This window comes from Liolophura sinensis, chromosome 8 (genome assembly GCF_032854445.1).
Source record: "Liolophura sinensis isolate JHLJ2023 chromosome 8, CUHK_Ljap_v2, whole genome shotgun sequence".
NCBI classification, from domain to species: Eukaryota; Metazoa; Mollusca; class Polyplacophora; order Chitonida; family Chitonidae; genus Liolophura; species Liolophura sinensis.
The window spans coordinates 16,923,617-16,944,053 of NC_088302.1; the positions used below are offsets into that span (position 1 = coordinate 16,923,617).

Here is a 20,437-nt window from a genome sequence, read left to right on the forward strand (position 1 = left end):
AATTACTTAATAATTAACAAACTAAACTAAAAACTAAAAGCAACGGATTTGGTGAAATAAAACAATCACACTTAAAATGACGGGGGCAATTACAGACATTAAATTATCCATACATGGTCTATACAAGACCATAAATTGACAAACATCACATAATTAGCTTTGACTGAAACTTTGCGCTTAAATCCTGTTCAGTGAGGTTTTCGTATTCTCCCCAAATACAGTTATATATTTTGGAAAACAATTAGACTTGGAAAAATACTTGGCTAAATGACACGTTTCTGTGCTGGTGCGCCTTCGTCTACATGAAAACACTCACAAGTACTCACCACGTCAATACATCTAGCTAAGTGACGACTCCAGCGTCATATATCGCCACATACTCTACAGAACACAGTCGCGGTATAGGCCTGTGTCAGTGGCCACTTGCACAAAGGGGTTGTACGCCTCAGGTAACTGTAACCCTAAAATCTCCATAGAGACAACTTACAACCGACACCGTCTTGCACGAAGGGATTGTAAGTTAAGACAGTTGTAACATACAATCAGAAATTACAATCGGGTCGACCCTGTGGTAGATATTTACAATCTTAAAATCCCATAATTAAGTACAAATACCTGCCTTCGACAGACTTAATGCTTTTCGGTCTGAGAAGATGTGCAATATAATTGTCTTAAAAAGACCTTTTTGTACGAGCCTAATGTTTTACGATCGTAACAATTGCAACTTTAAGAAATTACAATTGCCTTACAACTCCTTCGTGCAAGCGTCGTAAATTGTAAACTGTAAACTCAATTGTAGTGTCTACAATCGACTGTACCTATAATCTCTGCACAAGCAGCCTCTAGTCTACACGTGTCTTAGCTTATATCTCATTGAAAATGCTACTAGTACTTTGTTTCATGTACAAGCAGGCCCTTTAATTCCACGCTTTGCTTCCCTCACGATATAAAACAGATCTAAACAATCAATTCTGTTTACCAGACTTTGGATAAGATCAGAGTATTCAAGCATTTTGCAGTTATTCACGAACCATTCAGATTCGATTTACTTTTAAGCAACCCAGTTGTTTTCATTATCTATCTCTGTAAACCTGCCAGGAGCAAGAAAAATATGTGGGCAAACTCCGTTAAGTAAATTAATGACATCATAAACAATATCACCAAAATCTCATCGGTTCATTTCAACAGAAAACCCTGCAGCAATAATAGCTCTCACACACGATACTTTCGCCATTCAATGACTCAGTGTGACCATACATACACAAAGACTGACAGATGTCAACAGCGTCCTCATCAGAGTATCCGAGTACATTTAGGACAGTGACAAAAACCGCGTGTTACTGATGAAGGCGAGCGGGAAACAAGGAATGGTGTAAGCTATAGTGATACACATCCAAGCACGGTTGACATTCCCACGGTGGGTTATAGGCTAACAGGTTTTCATACCACCCGTCAATCATTAGCACAAAGTGACAAAAAAGTCTCGTGGTTAATACTCCTGGGATGACTATCCCATCATTCCACCGGATTTAAAATCTCCTAGGTTAACAGGTTCAGTTCTGTCAGTCTAGCACACAAATCTGTTGAAAAGATGGCAAAAGTATTGATTTTGTTCCGATCTAACAGAATGGGTTTTTGAGCGTACAGGGGACAAGTTTGTTTCACTGAATTCAGTACTTGAATATTAGACGTCTCTCGGCACAGACTGCGCAAAAACTCCCTGGAGGAGCCGTCAACATTGGAACTCTGTTCTATACAGTGACCGCTGAGGTCAGACCAAAGACCAAATGGTACTTGTTCGCTTGACGCTCAGAACTAAGAATTTAAAGCACGGAAACGTAACTGGTTGGCCCGGCGTCATACAGTACAATGTGGCTGCGTGGGGTGTCGTGTCTGCTATCTTCCGCTAAGGCGGCATGGACTCCCCCTAACACAAGACACAGTAAATGTACACAACGTAATATGACTTAAAAACCGCTAAATACGACGTAAAAACCCTAGCTTACATACATACATGTACAGACATTCTACTCAGCGACGTAAACATATCTGAGAGGTCTCTTATCATCCATAGTTAACTTATTTACATGTACACTTGATCAATGCTAGTGAATCGTAATATATCGCCTATCCTTCAAAGTGAGTTTGAAAACTAAATAAAACTACAGGTCAAAATTAAACTACATGTACGTGTCAATGTTAAAATAAATACTGTCATTATTAAAATATTTGATTTGAGTTTAACGCCGTACATATGTATATGACGGTGGCCAGGTTTGTGGGTGGAGGAAACCGGAATGCGCTGAGTGAACCACCGCCTTTCAACAGGCGTCTGAGTGCGCTGAATGAACCATCGTCCTTCATCAGGCACCTGACAAACCTCCAGACTTAAAGCCGCAGCCGATCCAGTGAGAACATGTGACCTCATTGGTTAAGGGCATGGCAGTCGATGGTAGTTGAAGGTAGTGAGCCAGGACTTAAAATGTCGGAGCAGGTGAGTTGCTTACGACTTTATATCGTTTATGATTCTAGATGTTCAGTTTATGACAGGCCTTTTCAGGTTCACGTGATTTGGGTATTCACAATTTAAATCAGTAAACAATGTTCCAAACTAATCACCTATAGAATTTTTCAGATTTGCAGATTTACTCCTTGAAGCATCGGCAGTTTAGTATTTAACCTACTTGATAAATCTCTGCCAGCAACTCAGCATATCCAACCTACCCGTGTGTTAAGACGTCAAAAGGTTGTAAACTGTCTTAATCAAACACCTGCTTATTAAATCTCTGCCACCTTGGCGTTAAAAAAAAATCTAAGAAAGAAAGGAAGAAAAACACAAAGACAAGTGAAGTGTCGTAGAAATATACATGTATTTAAATTACATGTGATAGTATAACCCAACGCTTATAACTTCTAAAAAATCCTAACACTTATACTACATAAGCAACATACATGTATACCTGCATATGAAAAACTAATATTTATCCTATAGAAAAGCTGTTTTATTTTCACACTGTAATACAGCATATCTCCAAATGTAGGCGAATAAAGCCTCTATCCCAGCAACTCATGTATATATGTGTATACATATATATATATTCAACAAGCAAGGGTAAAAATAATCTAAAATATAACTGCCACAAAAGGAGTACAGCATTCACAATCTTTAGCTTCAGCACGCATACATATAACATAGACTTAAATCTACCCTAAACCAATATATATATTCCTTTATATACATAACAGGATCAAACAATTACCACTTAATCGATAATTCTCACATGCACTGAACAGAACTGCCGGCAAAAGTTGAATATTTAGAACAGCAATTACATTTACATGACAGACTTCCAATTTTCAGAATTTTTCCTATAAAAATCTTTTGACTACATCTGTGTAACACAAAAATGTGAAACTGAAAGCGATGCTTCAGATTTTTCTGGTTAAAATTTGTCACAAACATTAAAGGAAAAGACAACACTAAAATGAAGTGTATATCAGATAAAAGACCATTAAAAACTGTCCAGGAAAATGCTTTTATCTTATTAGAATTTTTGTAACCGGAGGAAAATGGTGTCAAAAGATCAGATTCTACAGTGGTCTGCTGTGACCCAGTAGGTATCAGTGCGGTCACATTCATACTTCTTGCCTGACATAAATCGTTTCAAGGTCAAACTGGCAAATGCATTCATAGATCTGTACGAATATGCATTACGAATGATGAAATGTAGCTGTCTTACTTTTGTTAAGTTATAAAAACTTTATGTGACGTCACTGGTCCTGATGCTGTCAGAAAAGGCCACCATAGAATTTTAAATTTTAAATGCATTTTAATCAGTTAGAATAATTCTAAACAAATAAACCAAACTCTGTCCTGGACAGTGTTTAATGGTCTTTCACCCGATAAATATTTCATTTTAATGTTTTCTTTACCTTTAATATACAGTCACAACAGTTCATTTCAGAGTTTCAGAATAAAGGACTGACAAAAGCTCAAAATGCCTGTTCTATTAGTAAATGAATCTTGGACATATCATGTCTCATAATCTATGAAACAACAAACTGATTCATACTTACATACACAAAAGTTTCAAATGAGCACTGTGTAATTTAAACAGATTTGTTTCAAAATGCCCTACTAATCTGAGTACAACGTAACCAATTTCACAATCTTGTCTGGAAATTCCTGTACCATGTTGAAAAACAATTCAAAAAAAAATCTGTGTATGGGTATATTTGAGTTGTAAATATAAGTTGAATTTTACAGTTTTACTTTTAGAATTAAACAATTTCAAACATCAGCATTACTTCATAAAAATATGATATACTGAGTGAATATGTAAAGGCTGTAGTATTTAAAACAATATGTACTTGTATAGTACATATGTACATATCTATCCATGCAGACAAAAAAAAGTACCCTGATTTACATATGAGCTGCAGAAACCAAAATTCTTCAAAAATGAACATATGAAAGATACGTAGGGGAAAAAGGTAGAATGGGCTGCAGTATTCCCCATGATGTTTCCTGTACCAAATAATCAATTACATGCATCAAATACGATCATCACATCAACAAAACTATGAGCAAAGGCCACTTGCACAAAATGATCGTAGGCTAACTTAATTGTAACTACATGTTAAAAATGTATGATGCTGTGGTAGTTGCAATCAATTTAGGCTAATATTGATCTGTGCAAGGCTGGAAAACTGACAAATTCTGGGTCAAGCCTAAGCCAGATTTGCTAGGTAACTGACAACATTTCATAATTACACTAAATCTACGACACACTTGTATATATGTTTTTTATTTTCTTTAATATCAAACAATATAGGTATGAATGTGGGGAAAGGGGGTGGGTTGAAATCAAAATATAGATTTAAAACACAAATATGTAACCGGGCTCTAAAATAAGCATTTCATGCTTTAACAATTAACTTGACTGACAGTAATACGTAGGAAAGGAAACAACAAGTACATATCACAACTGGCACTACAACTACATGTGCAGTAAAAAATAAAAAAAAAACCTTCAGCAAGAATTAGCAAGAAAAGCAAATTAACAGCCATCAGCTGATCACCATCTATGTGAAATGATGACTGTGCAGTGTGTCTATGAGAAAAAAATATTATTCCAATATGAATTTTATGAACATGAAAAAGAAAAACATGATAATTCATTGTGGAGTGTGACAATCTTATATATTAAATTTGCCTCAAAAAGTCTGCTATCATTACATCATTGAAAATTAATGACTTTAACTTTATTGCTAGACACTGAGTGCTGTGAACAAAAATGTCAGACCAATTTTCACCCCACTCAGTCAAACTTCAATGGTAAAAACACTTTACAAATAACCTGCATCTTATACAGTACACAGCACCCAGACAGCATTTTGTAAAATACCCTCCAGAAAACATTGTACTTTGCTTTCTTGCAATCTTCAAAACCCAACAGAACTGTCTGACAGGCAAAATGGATGCAGGCGGAGATAACTGGCCGGACTGATGTGTAACCTGTTGGATGTCCTGAGAGTATTACATGGTTTTTCATGAGGCAAGACCAAGGTCTGTGAGACGTGATTTCCTCGCAACATTTGATCAGGCTAAATAATAAAAAAATAACAGTGAGCATTCATTCCAATTTAAATATCAGGGGAAAAAATTAAGACATGATATATCTGTCTATACTTCAATAAATTGTTATCATGATCATGTTATGCTATACTACCTAAATTTCACCCATGTCTAAGCTGCACCCACTTGCTTGATTCGCAGAGGTCTATTCTTAGATAGGTATGTTGAGATTTGTCTGGACTGTAGGGGTAATATCCTACTAAAAAATTTGGCACCATTTTAAAGCATTTATACGACTTTAAAAATTCAATTTTGGGGTGAAGTTCCCACATAATTTACCAACTCTAGATTGTTATAACTATTTATTTCACTTAATACATGTACACCATCAAAGTAAATGCTACATCAAACTGAACCTAAAAAAGGTTTTAGAGAAAACAGGTTAAGAACTGCCAAATCATTTATATGTATCCTTTTTCTCATGAGAAAGCTTAAGTACATGATGTTGAGGTTTAAAATTAATAATTTCACACATTTAAAAGTTCAAATGCACAAAAACGGTAAAAATATTTACCTGACACCAAAACAACCTGGACATATGTGATGCCTTTAAACCTTAACAAACAGGCTCATGAAATACCAAAACCACATACCAGCCCGAAAAGTTACAGGATGTCACATTTAAAAATCTTCACAAATACCAATGCAAACTGTATTGCAGAAAACATTCATAGTATACTCCAGACCGAAAAGTTACAAAAACAAAAATAAAACCTTCTTGAGATAAAATGGCCAGGGGCCTCTTACACAAAACAATCGTAGCTTAAGCTGAAGGTAACTACAATGGCAGCATATACTATTAACATGTGTTGCCCTGGTAGTTACAATCAAATTAGCCAACGATTGCATTGTGCAAGCGGAAATAGGTCAGTAAATAATGGCGAGTTAACGTTTTCTCTCCAGAAATTTAGATAAAATCTCATTTACATGTCTAAAAGTCAAAGGGTAGTCCTAACATGTGTTTGATAACTGTTATTTTATTCGAAGATTTTTTTTTCTGTCCCAACATCACATATCAATGGTGGGCATTGTGTATCTTAGCAACCTCCAAGATAATGTCCAACTGGTTGCCATGGAGACGAGTCTGTGAGGACAAGTCCTGCCAGAGAAATTTACCCTGAAAATAGAACAAGTATAACCAATGTGGTGAGATATAAATGCAGAAGAACACAAACACAGTCAAATTGGTGAGATCCAGAACACTGTAAACACTATCACCGTGAAGAGATATGGCAGAACACAACCACAATAAAACTGGCTATCTGGTCATTTGATCAATTTTGTTTTTTTTAATTTTATGCTCTTTGAATGCTATACTTTAAATATGCAATGCTGGTCAGTTTCTAGGGTGGAAGAAACCATAGTGCCCACTGTAAACCAACTTTTGGCAAATTACAGAGCAATGTAAACACCATCACCATGGAGAGTAACAGAAAAGGTAGTTTGTGTGGTGAGACAGGTTTAACTGTTTTTTTGTTTAATTTGATGGTTGTTTAATGCCATACCCATATAATGCCTCTGTTTTTTGTTTTGCTTTTTTTTTTGCGTGGAGGAAAGCTGATGAAAGAGTACCCGATGTAAACCACTAACTTGTGGCAAGTTAGTGACCCGCATTACCATGTTTGATGTACAAATACGCACAAAGGAAAGACAAGTAGGATGTCTTCGATAAACATTAAACTGTTCCAACCGACCAATGAGCGCTCTCTACCAAGAACCCATCAAATCAGACCACAACAGAATCTACTAATCGCCTGTTCTGTCGGGTTTGAACTCAAATCTAACTTAAAAGAAAACTCTCAGCAGGTAACTTACATGCTGACATCTGCTGGAAAAGTCTTCTCCGTACTCATAATGGAAGTTCCAGACTTCCGTTTCCAGCCAGGCATTGTCGGTGTTGTGTGTGTCGTCCATGTACCCTCGATACAGCATCTCTGCTGTAAAACCCGCATCACTGAAGTCAGTCACTGGCTTTGTTCCCTCTACATAACTCGCCTCCACAGAGAATTGGGAGAAGAACTGAAAGCAGATTAAACCAAAGAATGAATTAACTTCTTAATCTGAGAACCAGAGTAAATCACTAACCTTTACCACATAACTGACTGAAACCCAAAGACAAACAGCAAGAGCTAGATTTGAACACGGGACCTCCTTGGTTGAGAGCCTTTGTAATTGCAGCGAGCAGGTGCTTTAGCCATCTGAGTCAGCATGGCCCACACCGACAAACACAGAATGATTACTTATTATGTTAAACCTAGAGCAAAATATAAATTTCTTTGTATTTCTTTGGCCATTTTGGGTTTAACACCATAATGAAGGAATTTTTTACTGGCAGTCAAGTTCATAAGTGGAAGAAACAAGACAACCAGAATATCTCCCTTTGCTGCTGGTAACTGCATACTTGTTGATGTAAATCTGACATTTTTTTGTGTTCTTACAATCAATGTATTAAATCTGACATTTTTTTTCCTTCCACAAAAATGTTTCATAATGTTATACGATAATGTTTTCATCTCGCAAAATGACGAAATAATGATGTGTATACTTGTCAACAAAAGGTTATAAAGTACAATTAAAAATACATAAAACCATTTTGTCCTGGGCTTCAACCCCTAGATTCCCCACCAGGAATTTGCCTAGACTCTGGCTGTTTGTTTTTGTCACTTCTTTGGTCCGGAACTGGTTGACAGTTCTGTACCTGAATTGTCAGCAGTAAACCACTGGCCTGTATCAGGTATGCCTGACAAACCCTAACTTAAAACCACATCTGTACCAGAAAGACTCAAGATTGAAGCCGGCAACCATAATGGTTTCAGAGACAATTGTTCTGGAAAGAACAATGCATCAGCAAAATGAGATAGTGGGGGCTATATAGATGAAAGTACTTACATCAATCATGTCTTCTTTGTCTAGCTTGATTCGACTGTCCACATCTTCTTCGTGTAGCACATATTTCATGAAGAGTTCACAGATCAAACTGTAGGGCGACGTCTCACCATGTATAATACCCTACAGACAGAGTGAAAACATTTCTGATTTGGAGTTACAGTTTAGAGTGAGAACATTTCTCATTTGGAGTTACAGTTTAAAGTGAGAACAGTTCTCATATGGAGTTACAGATTAAACTGTATGGAGATGTCTCAACACACATAATAGCCCAACACGGCGAGAACATTTCCCATAAGATCACAGATCAGACTGTATTGGAATGTACTGTTTGTATAATATGGTATACACTAAACACTGAAAAAGAAAATTTCCCAAGAGGAAACGACATATCACAGTGTATGAGGATGTCACACCAATACCATATTAAAACACCTAGTGAGAACATTTCTCATAACATAGCAGTTTTGCCTCTCCATGAATCACACATGTACCTAACGACAAGGTGTAAAAATAATGTATTCGGCCTAAAATTCTTTTGTTAAGTAACTCATTTAGCCTGATTCTGAAAATTCCTTTGATCTTAGAAAGGTGTTCTGAGATATTTCCGGAAAGCAGATAATCTACTTGAAAAAAGTTTCATCGCCAGAGGTACTATTTTGTTGCACTCTTTTTGGGCAAATTTTTAGGACAATTACAGTGTCACACAGGATACACAGATTAGGCCATCGTGCAACGTCTTGCCATAAATCACACCTGGATGGGATCCTTCCACTCCCCCGTATTAACTTTCCATACACGACCTAACATTAATCATCATGATAGCACTGTAGCTCACCCCAGGGAGTTCGAATTTCTCTGACTGTGGCTGCTGTATAGTGATGAACTCCAGTATCTTCTTGCCATCCTGGAGAACGTGCTCCCGGGGCTTGCCCTCCTCCTTCTTGGTCTTACACCTGGTCACCACCCCCAGGATGGAATGGTTTGGTCCCCACCGCCACAAACTACCACGACCTCTCACCCCTGTACGCCCCTTAGGGTTCCTGCAGATTAAAATGCGGTCTTCAGTTTCATACATGAAAATCTGGAACATTGATACGACTACATACATCAGCAAGAAGATATCTTTCTGAATATTTTTGAAATAGATTAGATTATAAGGTCCATAAAAATTAATCCTCAAAACTTGTATTTTGGCTATATCTAGTCAACCAGCTAGAGAAAAAAACACAGATTAAGAAAACAACTGGATAAACTAACAACCTATTAAACAGGAGATGAATTCATAACGTAGGTGCAATTCAAGGAAAATGAATGAATGATATTGGCTTAACACCACATCAACAGTATCTCAGCTATATCGGCATATTTTAGTGAAAAGCTAAATGAAAGACTGCGCACTATTTTTTGGGGCATAAAATGAAGACAATGTTTAAAATTCCCAGCAAATGTTAAATGGGATCCACCACCATAACTAGGTGATGGGTCAGACCTGTTGCCGGCATAAACGGTCTTACGCAAGGACTGATGCTAGGTTAACATGATGACCCAAAACTGCAACTTCAATACCATGCTGTTGATGCTTTCCAAACGTGCATAGGGCTTAAAAATGTAATTTGCTTCATCTTTGTATGCCAGACAACATAATTTCTTACTGTGGCAGATTAGTTTTGTCCAGCCTGTATCGGCATGTCCTTCCGTTCTCGGTGATCCAGGATGTTCTGTCGACTTCTATCATCACGTTGTCTACATGTGCTGTGCAGACGGCGTTCCAGCGAGCACGGAAGTTCACAACTTCCTGATCATCTGGTGTGTCCTCCAGTCCTCTGGGTGGGGTGCTTTCCAGTATGGGAGGGGATATCAGCCTACACATAACACAAAGAAAAAAGTTCAATCAATTTTTCTGCTCAATTTATCTCTTACAAAGTTTCATTTCACTTTCAAAAAGGTCGCAGGTTCGACTCTAGCTCTGCCTGCCTGCCCTGATTCTGTTGCGGCTTTGTCAGGAGGACTGTCTGGTAACTGACGAAAAGGTGGTGTTTGCTCTGGCCACAACAATTTTTATGAAAATTTTAGGACTGTTGTGATAGTAGTGAAAAAAAATCTCCAGTACATTTAACACCAAATCAGTAATTTCAGAACTATATGTTTATGAAAGTCACCTTGATAGATATATCATGGAAACAAAGTCACAAGGTTTCATATGTGTTGTTAGTCTGGCACTAACTATACTCTTTGTACTGATTTATTTATTTATTAATTTGATTGGTGTGTTACGCCGTACTCAAGAATATTTCACTTATACGACGATGGCCAGCATTATGGTGGGAGAAAACCCAACAGAGCCTTAGGAAAGCCGACGACCATCCATGGGTTGCAGACCTTCCCATGCACAACAAGAGAGGAAACCAGAATGAGTTGGGCTTGAACTCATAGCGACCGCATTGGTGAGAGTTTCTTGGATCATTGTGCTGCGCTAACACACTAACCACTAGGCCATGGAGGACCCTCTATGTATTGAGAAATGTCTTGACAAAGTAATGAGAGCTAAGGATACAGTGTGTATCTGCTTTAGACTAATCATCAGGTTTAATACCAATATTATTTGGCTCAGTCGGTTAGCGCAGCGTAATGACCCAGGAGCCTCTCACCAATGCAGTCGCTGTGAGTTCAAGTCCAGCTCATGCTGGCTTCCTCTCCGGCCGTAAGTGGGAAGGTCTGCCAGCAACCTGCAGATGGTCGTGGGTTTCCCCCGGGCTCTGCCCGGTTTCCACCCACCATAATGCTGGCTGCCGTTGTATAAGTGAAATATTCTTGAGTACGGCGTAAAACACCAATCAAATAAATAAATAAATAAATAAATATTATTTGATGCTTGAAGTTTAACATCACTTTTAATTCAAATTTTAACAAAGCTTTAGGCACTGGCTAATGTGCACATCTTAAAACAATAACATGTTTACAGTTTTCACATGAATCACTCACCGTAAGACATCAACATCGACAAACTTCTGTAAGTTACGATGAAACTCTGCGACAGGTTTGGTGTAAACACTGGGATCATAAGTACTGTGAACAATCTGAAACAAACAATTATTATACAGCATAAAATATCCCAGGCTCTTCAGCATGTAAAAGTTTTCCAATAATAACCACGGTTTTTCATTTTTTTATTTTTATTTCAACCAATGCATTGAATTTTTGGTGCCACTTTTCTTTCTGGACATAAAGACTGACAACAATGATCAACCTCGTGTATGGCAAGCTTTTATTATCTTAATGGGCAACTTAACATCCTTGTCCTGCAGCTTTAAACAGCATAATGTGAGCTGTTTTGTAGCAGTCCAAAAGACTGTCTTCATGACATTTTCTCCTACATTTTCCAGGTTCTCCTATACCATATTCTGTCAAATTATTGCGGAGCCCAGACGGCAATAATAGCCTAATAACCAGGTTTTTGGTTTAAGAGGTCTCATTTAAAAATAAACCGCATGAGTTCACATGTGGATAACATTTAATGCCAACAATATGAGATTACACTGACAGCCATAATGTAAATTTATAAATTATAAATTTTATAAATTAAAAATAAAATTCATTAATTTTTATTAAAAAATGACATGAGGTTTTCTTTCTTGTCTTTTTTATAATATGCCTCCAAGAATAATGGGACTCTAGTTCAAATATGACAAGAAATCTTGATGGTGTCTTTCCTGAGGGATACATGTGCATGATGTAAGAGTGGGAGTGTCCTACCTCCCAGGGGACAAACTTGTCGAGGACAGGGTAGCGCTCCAGGCTAGTGTCCGGGTAAGGTGACTGCCGAGAGTAAATGTGAACATGCTCCTTTTTCAAGGCCGTCATACCATGGGCCTTAGGATCTGTAACAACAACAACAACATACTGTCCGTTTAGTCTTAAACAATGAAACGACAATGTGGAAAAAAAGAAGTGGAAGAATTAGCAGCAAAGTGTAAAAATGCATGTAATTCTTAACAGTGATTAAACGGTGATAGAACAGTATTAAACAGTGATTGTTAAACACCACCCCAGTGTTTATTTGTCCGCCTGCTTTATGCTGGACTTTATGTCAGGCGTGAGGCAATTCTTGATGTAGGCCAGAATGATCTAGTCTCACAATGCCGTCAAATTCCTGATGTTACATTTTTTCAGGACCCACTTCCTTTAATATTAATGAAGGTTATTAATTATTTTGTACTACTTTTCGGTACAACACATTCCCCATATATTGTTCATTCCAAACATTACAACTCAGGTATACTCAGATTTGTGATCTTCAGCCTTTACGCATGTTTGCAAGGTTTTTATTCAAGTTTATTCTAAAGGCATTATTCTGTGCAGGATGATCAGATTATATTTTTGTGAAGCCCTGAAATGGACCAATCCAACCACTGTAGTTTTGTTTCCAAAATCTCATTATAAATATGCATGAACTGCATTGAAAGTTGCTTTATCACAGGCAAAAAGGCTGAGGCATTAGGTTTATAAATGAAACAATACCATACCCATTTTCTCGATCATGTGTTTGGCCTCTTCCATGAGCTGCAGACAGCTGGTCAGGCCTTTCTCCAGCATCCCCAGGCGGTCATTCAATTTGCGGTTATACTTCTTCTGATTGCTCATGTCTTCAATCAAGCTATGTAAGCTGAAGAATCAACAACAACAACAGATGAGTACTGCCCTAGCTTCAAGAAAACAAGCCACTTACTTTTCAATACACGCAACCCCTTTCTTAAATCCTAACTTACAAGTACATGTTTCAGTGAATCGAGAAAATCTTCAGGGAAGATGCATGTAGACAATGATTTATTTCTCTATCTATTTCATTGGCATTTTATGATGACATATTTCACTTAAACGACATCCACCAGCATTATGGTTGGTGGGTGGAAATCTGGAACAGCCTGGGGGAAATGTAAACAATGAAGGATTTATATCGTAATTCCATCACTTGTTACTAATGCAATGTTTCATATACTGTAAATCTTCAACCTTTTCAACCAATGAAGCACTTTTTTCACTTGAATTTATGCATACAATTATTATGAAAATGGCACTAAATATGATCTGTTTGTGTCATTAAAGATGTAAGGTTCATGAAACTCTGCAAATTATTTCTGGCTCTGGGAGTCACTCACAGTTGGAGTCACTCACAGTTGGAGTCACTCACAGTTAGAGTCACTTATAGTTGGAGTCACTTACAGTTGGGTGTCACGCTTGGGGCGCTCCTTTTCCAACTTCTCCTGGTCTTCTTTGTTTGTGTATTCCTTCACAGTCTTTTTCCAGTAGTTAAAGTCCGCTGTCCTCTTGTAGAGGAAAGTACCTTGGAATTTGGCATGACTCTTTTTCTTGGAGTCCTGTGGAATTAAACAAATTTTGGTTTTTCTTTGATATTTCACACTAATACATACGGGTGCTAAATGGGGAAACCTAGAATACAGAAGGAGAATATTTGAATTCAGTTAGTAATGTGAGGTTTACCTCTCTGAGAAATTTTTTCTTCAAAGTAATTTGTCTCAAAATAAGCTCAATGCAAAATTCACCCAAACTAGCTCTCTAAACACATGGGTTAAATTCAGGACATCTGCAAGTGGTTTTAGCTGCCGTGGTTGTCCATAGGCAAAAGGAAATTTTCAACGAATACCCGAAAAAAAGTACAATAAATAAGGGTCCCATTTTCATGCACATGGATGACTGCTGTAGCAAATCTCTCATTTTGAATAAATATGGTCAGGGTAATTTACATCATTTAAGCTTAACGATGGAGCGGAAACTTTATTTAGTAGATATATGCACAGTAAGAGTACTAACCACTCGATCTCGGGCGTGCGATCGGCGGCGACAGCAGCGAGCACAAGAACGTCGCAGACTCAGGCAACTCTGCCACACCAACTGCGCCAACATGAACAAGTAACTGATCAGAGTCAAAGGGGGAGGCAACCTCAGTCGCTCCTCAAATTCCACAATCAGGTTATATCGTTGGAATTTCCAAATCTGCTGGCTCTCTGCTGAGATTTTGGAGATTGTAGAACTGAAAAAATATTAATAAAAACAGCTTTGCGTTAAAATACTGACGAACAAACAAGAGGACATACTTTCTCCAAAAACTGATCTACTCTTTAGGCCTTTGTCATTCAGCTTCATACCAAGCTTCTGCAAAGCAGTGTATATGGGCTGAATATGTGATATGCGAAAAGAGTGAATAAATTGTGCCCAGCAGTATACACGCTGAATATGTGATATGCGAAAAGGGTGAATAAATTGTGCCCAGCAGTATACACGCTGAATATGTGATATGCGAAAAGGATGAATAACTTCACCCCAACAGTATATATGCTGAATATGAGATATGCGAAAAGAATGAATAAATTCAGCCCAGCAGTATATATGCTGAATATGTAATATGCGAAAAGGATGAATAAATTCCACCCAGCAGTATATATACACTGAATATGTGATATGCGAAAAGAATGAATAACATCCGGTCAAAGTATATATGCGCCAAAGACGTGATATGCAAATACGTTAAGAATTATATCACTCTCGAGGCACAGTGATCTATGTGTAGATGACTAGAGGACTCACCTGAACATGGCAAAGAGCAGGGTGACCAGCACCAGCTTGACAATGAACAGGTACTGAATGACGATGAGGTAGGTGACATTCCCTCCGTAGGGGCACGGGGAAATCAGAGGCTCTCGGAGCTCTGGCAACACGCAAACAATAAACTAGAGTAAAGACAACAAGTGAATTCAGAGAATTTATATTCAACACTAACCATGCAAAACTTATCTGTGGATAAAGCTGGTTTTGAACTCTACCTGAGAGGCCACTGAATACGGTAGACCACTGGCTGGCCGTGCTCATTTATTTTTTTCGTGTTGATTGAAGAGAGTGGATAAAACATTAATCGTCAACGGTATTATGACCCTCCCTAAGAAGAGGGCTGCGAAGCTCATTTGTACTATTTTATGTCAGGACATGCCAAAAGCTCGATATACAGTACAAGAAATGTTATGAATCATTGGGTAATTAATGTCTTCAACTTGAAAGTAAGATTTTTTCAAATGACACATTTTGCTTGATTCTGATGGATTCACTCCTCTGATGGATTTTACAGGGCAGGGTCTTTAAATTGATTAACGCTTTATCAGAAAAACTGGACTGGCATTTTAAAGCCTTTATGTGCTACTGAAAGAGCATATAACAGGCCACACAAACGGGTACAATTTAGCAGTCCATAATGTCGGCTTTTCAAACCAAAATGTACCTTTCAGTCTTGGGCATTTCAATGCCTGAGGAAAACCCTACCTGAACGTGTGATAACATACCTTTACCACAAAAGTCCAGAGTTGCATTAGGGTAGTCAGCAGTACATACAGGATCTCCTACAAAATTAAAGCAGCGTTCAGTGAAAATATTCTCATAGATATTTTACTTTATATTTGACACATATAATACAAAATTGTTCTGGCTATTTTTTAAAAACCCCAAACATACAATAAATAACTTAAAATTTTGTCCATGACTAAGTTCATAGCCATAATCATATCAGATATCTTACAGATATTTTACTTTAAATTTTTTTGGTTTTGTTTTTAATATGCAAACATACAATACATGACATAAAATGTTCACATTTCACAAAGTTCACATTTTGCCTGATTCCGAACAGTGTTCTATTAATCATAGAAATACCTTTACTAAGTCTTTGGAAAGTAAGGTGATATCCTACCAGAAAAAAGTGAAATTTAAAGTCATTTGAAAGTCTTACCTTCAAGGTCATGAATCTGGGTGAGGAACAAAGCAAATAGGGCTCTGGAGAAAGCCTTTCGCAGCATCTCCCATGTAAATGGGTAGTTTGGGTAAATCACCGCCTGAATGGTGATAGCACCAGAGATCATGAACAACAGAAACATTCGAAACCATGTGAAGAAATCCTTCTTAATCTGAAAAGAAAAAATAAACAAATACCAAACTACGCTGAAGAATTTATAAATTTAAATGTGGAAACCACAGCATGCAATATGTTCTGATTCTGCGCAACAAATATATGGGATATGGAAGTCCCAATTTAGCGCAGCACCATCTCTTACTTCATGACACAATGGATCTTGTCCACAATGCACTGTTCAGTTCCTTCAATGTGCTATCCTCAAGAAAGCTGCATTATTAAATGGAGGGATATCACCCTGATATATGGCATCATGACTAAATATGACACATAACTAATGAATAGGCAATAAATGGTCAACAATGTGCTAAACTACTTGACAGCTCTCTAATTTGTTGTAAATATATGTACTGACATTCCCGAAAATGAAAGAAATTGCTTGTGACAACTTCCATGGAAAACCTTTTCTGAAAAGCGATGAAAAGCGATCAGTACATATAGGTATTATTGTAACATTCCAACCAGCAACCGCATGTTGTTACAGGACAATGTGACACTTCTGTACACTTACCATTCTCTTTATGTTAATCAGCATAGGCCCCAGGGTGGGGCTGATGGGGAAGGAGACAGCCAGAAGACGGTAGTAGAAATAGAGCAGCCCCAGACTCATGACAAACTTGGCGCTCTGGTAATCCGTGAACTGATAGGAAATCCCCGTCAGTACAACAAAGTGAGGGATGATCCGAACAAAGAGATAAAACCCCAGGAAGGTGATGATGAGGATTATCTCTAGTACTGGGTACACCACTGTCATTTCAGGGTATTTCTGAAATGATGTATATTTATTTATTTATTTACTTACTTATCTGATTGTGCTTTAACTCTACACAACAGGATTTTTCACTTATACGACGGCAGTCAGTATTATGGGTGGAGGTAACCAGAGTGACCAATGAAAACCACCGACTTTTGGGAAATTACTGATGATCTTACCCACTTATCATGTACAGATATGCACTCCATACTGGTGGAAGACAAGTGGTTTTGAATGGTGGTTAGATTATGCAAATGGCCACATGAGTGTTGTTGATGACTTATAGTCACCAAGGCCCCAGAATCAGTCAGGAGGGGAATCTATACACTCCTTGTCTAAGGCCCATTTTGAGGCCACACTTCATGGAAATAATGGACATTAAATTTTCATTAAATTAATGAAACCTTGATTTTGGAAGTGTTTGCTGACTACAACTGATAAGCCCCTAGCCAAAAAGCTAGATAGTGCCTCAAGTTTTCCTATTCTTAACCCTAGACATTTTGGTTTTCTCAACCCATTTTTTTTTGGGGGGGGGGGGGGGGGGGGTGGAGGGAGGGAGATTGAGGGAGGGCTGGAATGTGGACTGAAATCAACACAACTTAACAAGTTGCACTGTTGCATTTGAAAAAGAACCCCTGCAACTGGCCAGCCCAATCTATGTAGTTTTGTCTCCAAAATCAATTAAAAAGGCTCCATAAATGGAACTGTTAGTTGATTTTTCCATATGCAAAAAAAGGTTGAGAAATTAGGGTACCACATTTTTGCTGCAAAATCTCACAAAAAATATTTATTTTGCCCATAAAACAACAATTAAAACTAGTATGGCCTTATGGTGATGTTTTGGCTGCACTCACCCGTTTTTTCACAAATGTTGTTCGCATCACCTCCACCAGGATGATCCCAGTCCAGGTAAACACTATCAGATCCAGGTACAGGTTCCCGCAGGTGGGTAAAATCAGGGCCATTGTGAACACTAACAGGAAGGCCATGTAGAACAGCTGAAACCATGTCAGGTAACAAATGTTGCAGTCAGGTACAAATGTGGCTGAATGATAAAAATGTCAGGTAACGAATGTTGAATTCAGGCACATAAGTTGCAGTCAGATACAAATGTTGAAATCAGCTACAAATGTTGCGGACAGATAAAAGTGTCAGGCAACCAATGTTGCAGTCAGGTAACCAATGTTGCAGTCAGGTAACCAATGCTGCAGTCAGGTAACCAATGCTGAAGTCAGGTAAAAATGTTGAATTCAGGCACAAAAGATGCAATCAGGTACAAATGTTGAATTCAGGCACAAAAGATGCAGTCAGGTACAAATGTTGGGGACAGATAAAAATGCCAGGTAACGAATGTTGCAGTCAGGTATAAATATTGCATTCAGCCACAAAAGTGGCAGTCAGGTACAAACCAGTGCTACACATAAGGGGCTTATTGGCACAGCTTATGCCTCAGAAAATGCCCAATATGCATACAAGTGAAAACTTATCATAACAATAACACCTAGAAAAAATAAGATACTTATGAGTTTCTAAAGGCATATGTACATGCTATTTCATGTTGATAAGCAGAATCACTTGATAGTTATACATGGGAGATAGCTCTGCAAAACTGTACAAAGTTACAATACATCCCGTTTGACTCATACATTGTCTGGAAACTTGCACTGACTATAAATGATTGGCAAGGTACGAGTCCACGCACATTGTCAAGTGAAAGGATGACTAACTTTTGAGATCTTTGTGGAGACTTTCCAAGAAATTTTGGTACCCAAAAGCAGCAAACAACAAGACCTGCATGGAAATTTCAGATCTTTGAAAACTTCACGCATTTCTGCAGAGCATGTTGTTGTTGAACACTATTCAGTCTGATAACTCATATACAATGCAGCCTTAAACTTTTCATGTGCATTATTTGTAAACTTGAAAGTGGGTCTCTCAATGTGTGAATAGACACCTGATAATATCTTCCATGTGACTTATGGTCCCATTTAATTTTCCCGGACGGACTCGAATGGCCTCAAGTGGGTCTGGGGGACTCACTTCATTCAATACCTATCAACATCACTGATGATGGCTGTGGTAGGCACATCAAATTCAGAAATAATGAGAATGCTTACAACAAACAACAGACTGAATGGTTTTCTCTGATAAGGCACTGCTCCTCAGACAGAAGCCAGTATTCTGCTATGATTTGGAGGGGTACTGTACTGCGACAAAAACATACATATTTTACATCTATAGTGCTGACAAACGTTGAAATCAGGTACAAACGTTGCAGACAGATACAAATTTCAGGTGTAGATGTTGCAGTCAGGTACAAAGTTGCACTCGTCTCTCTCCTGCTGCATGGGTAATACGTTATTGCTTTACCCACATGACGTTAGCACGAAAGCAGGGTACATTAGGGTACAAACAACAGAGTACATAGTTTAAGCAAGAAGCCTTTTGACAGGAAAGGTACCACATCATGTCCAGTCCAGTAAAAATGTTGCAGCCAGGTATAAATTTTTAGAGTCAGATACAATTGTCCCAATCACGTAATAACGTTGTAATCAAGTACAAAAGTTGCAGTCATTTACTAAAGTTGTAGTGAGGTAAACACATTGAAGTCAATTATAAATATTGGAGTCAGTGACATGTACATGAACTTGCTTGCTGTGCTTTACCTGGTTCACCCAGAATTTGGTGATAGGAGCATTCCACAGGTAATACAGCTGCTTGTGTAATGGAAGCTTGGGGAAGACCATCTTTCCCATGGCATTTTTCAGAGTTGTCAATCCATACAGTCTTATTCTTGGCGATTCTGTCTTCTGAAATAAAAAACGTAATCATTCCGTTAAAATTGAGGGTTTTTAATTGATATTTTGTAGCACAGTATTTTTCTGTATTAATGTATTTATTTTTTTATTTGATTGGTGTTTTAGACTGCCCTCAAAAATATTTCACTTGTACGAAGGTGGCCACCATTATGTTGGGAAGAAACCGAGCAGAGCCCGGGGGCAAACCCACGACCTTCCTCTGGCAGACCTTTCCACATACAGCTGAAGAGGAAGCCAGCATGAGATGGACTTGAACTCATAGCTGTGGCGTTGGCCAGAGGCACCTTGTCATTACGCTGCACTAGCACGCAAACCACTAGGCCACGGTATATTAATTTACAATCCTAATTTACTCAATCTGGGTC

The 20,437-nt window shown here is 38.0% G+C and overlaps 1 protein-coding gene across 2 annotated transcripts in view; it reads right to left on the bottom strand.

Annotated features, from left to right (window-relative positions):
• Nucleotides 1-6,601: 6,601 nt before the first annotated feature.
• The window catches only part of LOC135472705 (transient receptor potential cation channel subfamily M member 8-like), a 37,058-nt gene continuing 23,222 nt past the window's right edge, over nucleotides 6,602-20,437 (bottom strand). For both annotated transcript variants that reach the window (XM_064752336.1, XM_064752337.1), the window contains 16 exons: nucleotides 19,920-20,063; nucleotides 18,108-18,251; nucleotides 17,011-17,265; nucleotides 16,320-16,494; nucleotides 15,877-15,933; nucleotides 15,131-15,251; nucleotides 14,357-14,576; nucleotides 13,748-13,902; nucleotides 13,051-13,190; nucleotides 12,281-12,405; nucleotides 11,510-11,604; nucleotides 10,180-10,389; nucleotides 9,363-9,567; nucleotides 8,528-8,647; nucleotides 7,454-7,657; nucleotides 6,602-6,755 (listed from right to left, as the gene is read on the bottom strand). In XM_064752336.1, the coding sequence (XP_064608406.1) occupies nucleotides 6,654-6,755; nucleotides 7,454-7,657; nucleotides 8,528-8,647; nucleotides 9,363-9,567; nucleotides 10,180-10,389; nucleotides 11,510-11,604; nucleotides 12,281-12,405; nucleotides 13,051-13,190; nucleotides 13,748-13,902; nucleotides 14,357-14,576; nucleotides 15,131-15,251; nucleotides 15,877-15,933; nucleotides 16,320-16,494; nucleotides 17,011-17,265; nucleotides 18,108-18,251; nucleotides 19,920-20,063 (2,472 nt within the window). In that variant the 3' untranslated portion in view covers nucleotides 6,602-6,653. The remainder of the gene's footprint in view (nucleotides 6,756-7,453; nucleotides 7,658-8,527; nucleotides 8,648-9,362; nucleotides 9,568-10,179; nucleotides 10,390-11,509; nucleotides 11,605-12,280; nucleotides 12,406-13,050; nucleotides 13,191-13,747; nucleotides 13,903-14,356; nucleotides 14,577-15,130; nucleotides 15,252-15,876; nucleotides 15,934-16,319; nucleotides 16,495-17,010; nucleotides 17,266-18,107; nucleotides 18,252-19,919; nucleotides 20,064-20,437) is intronic.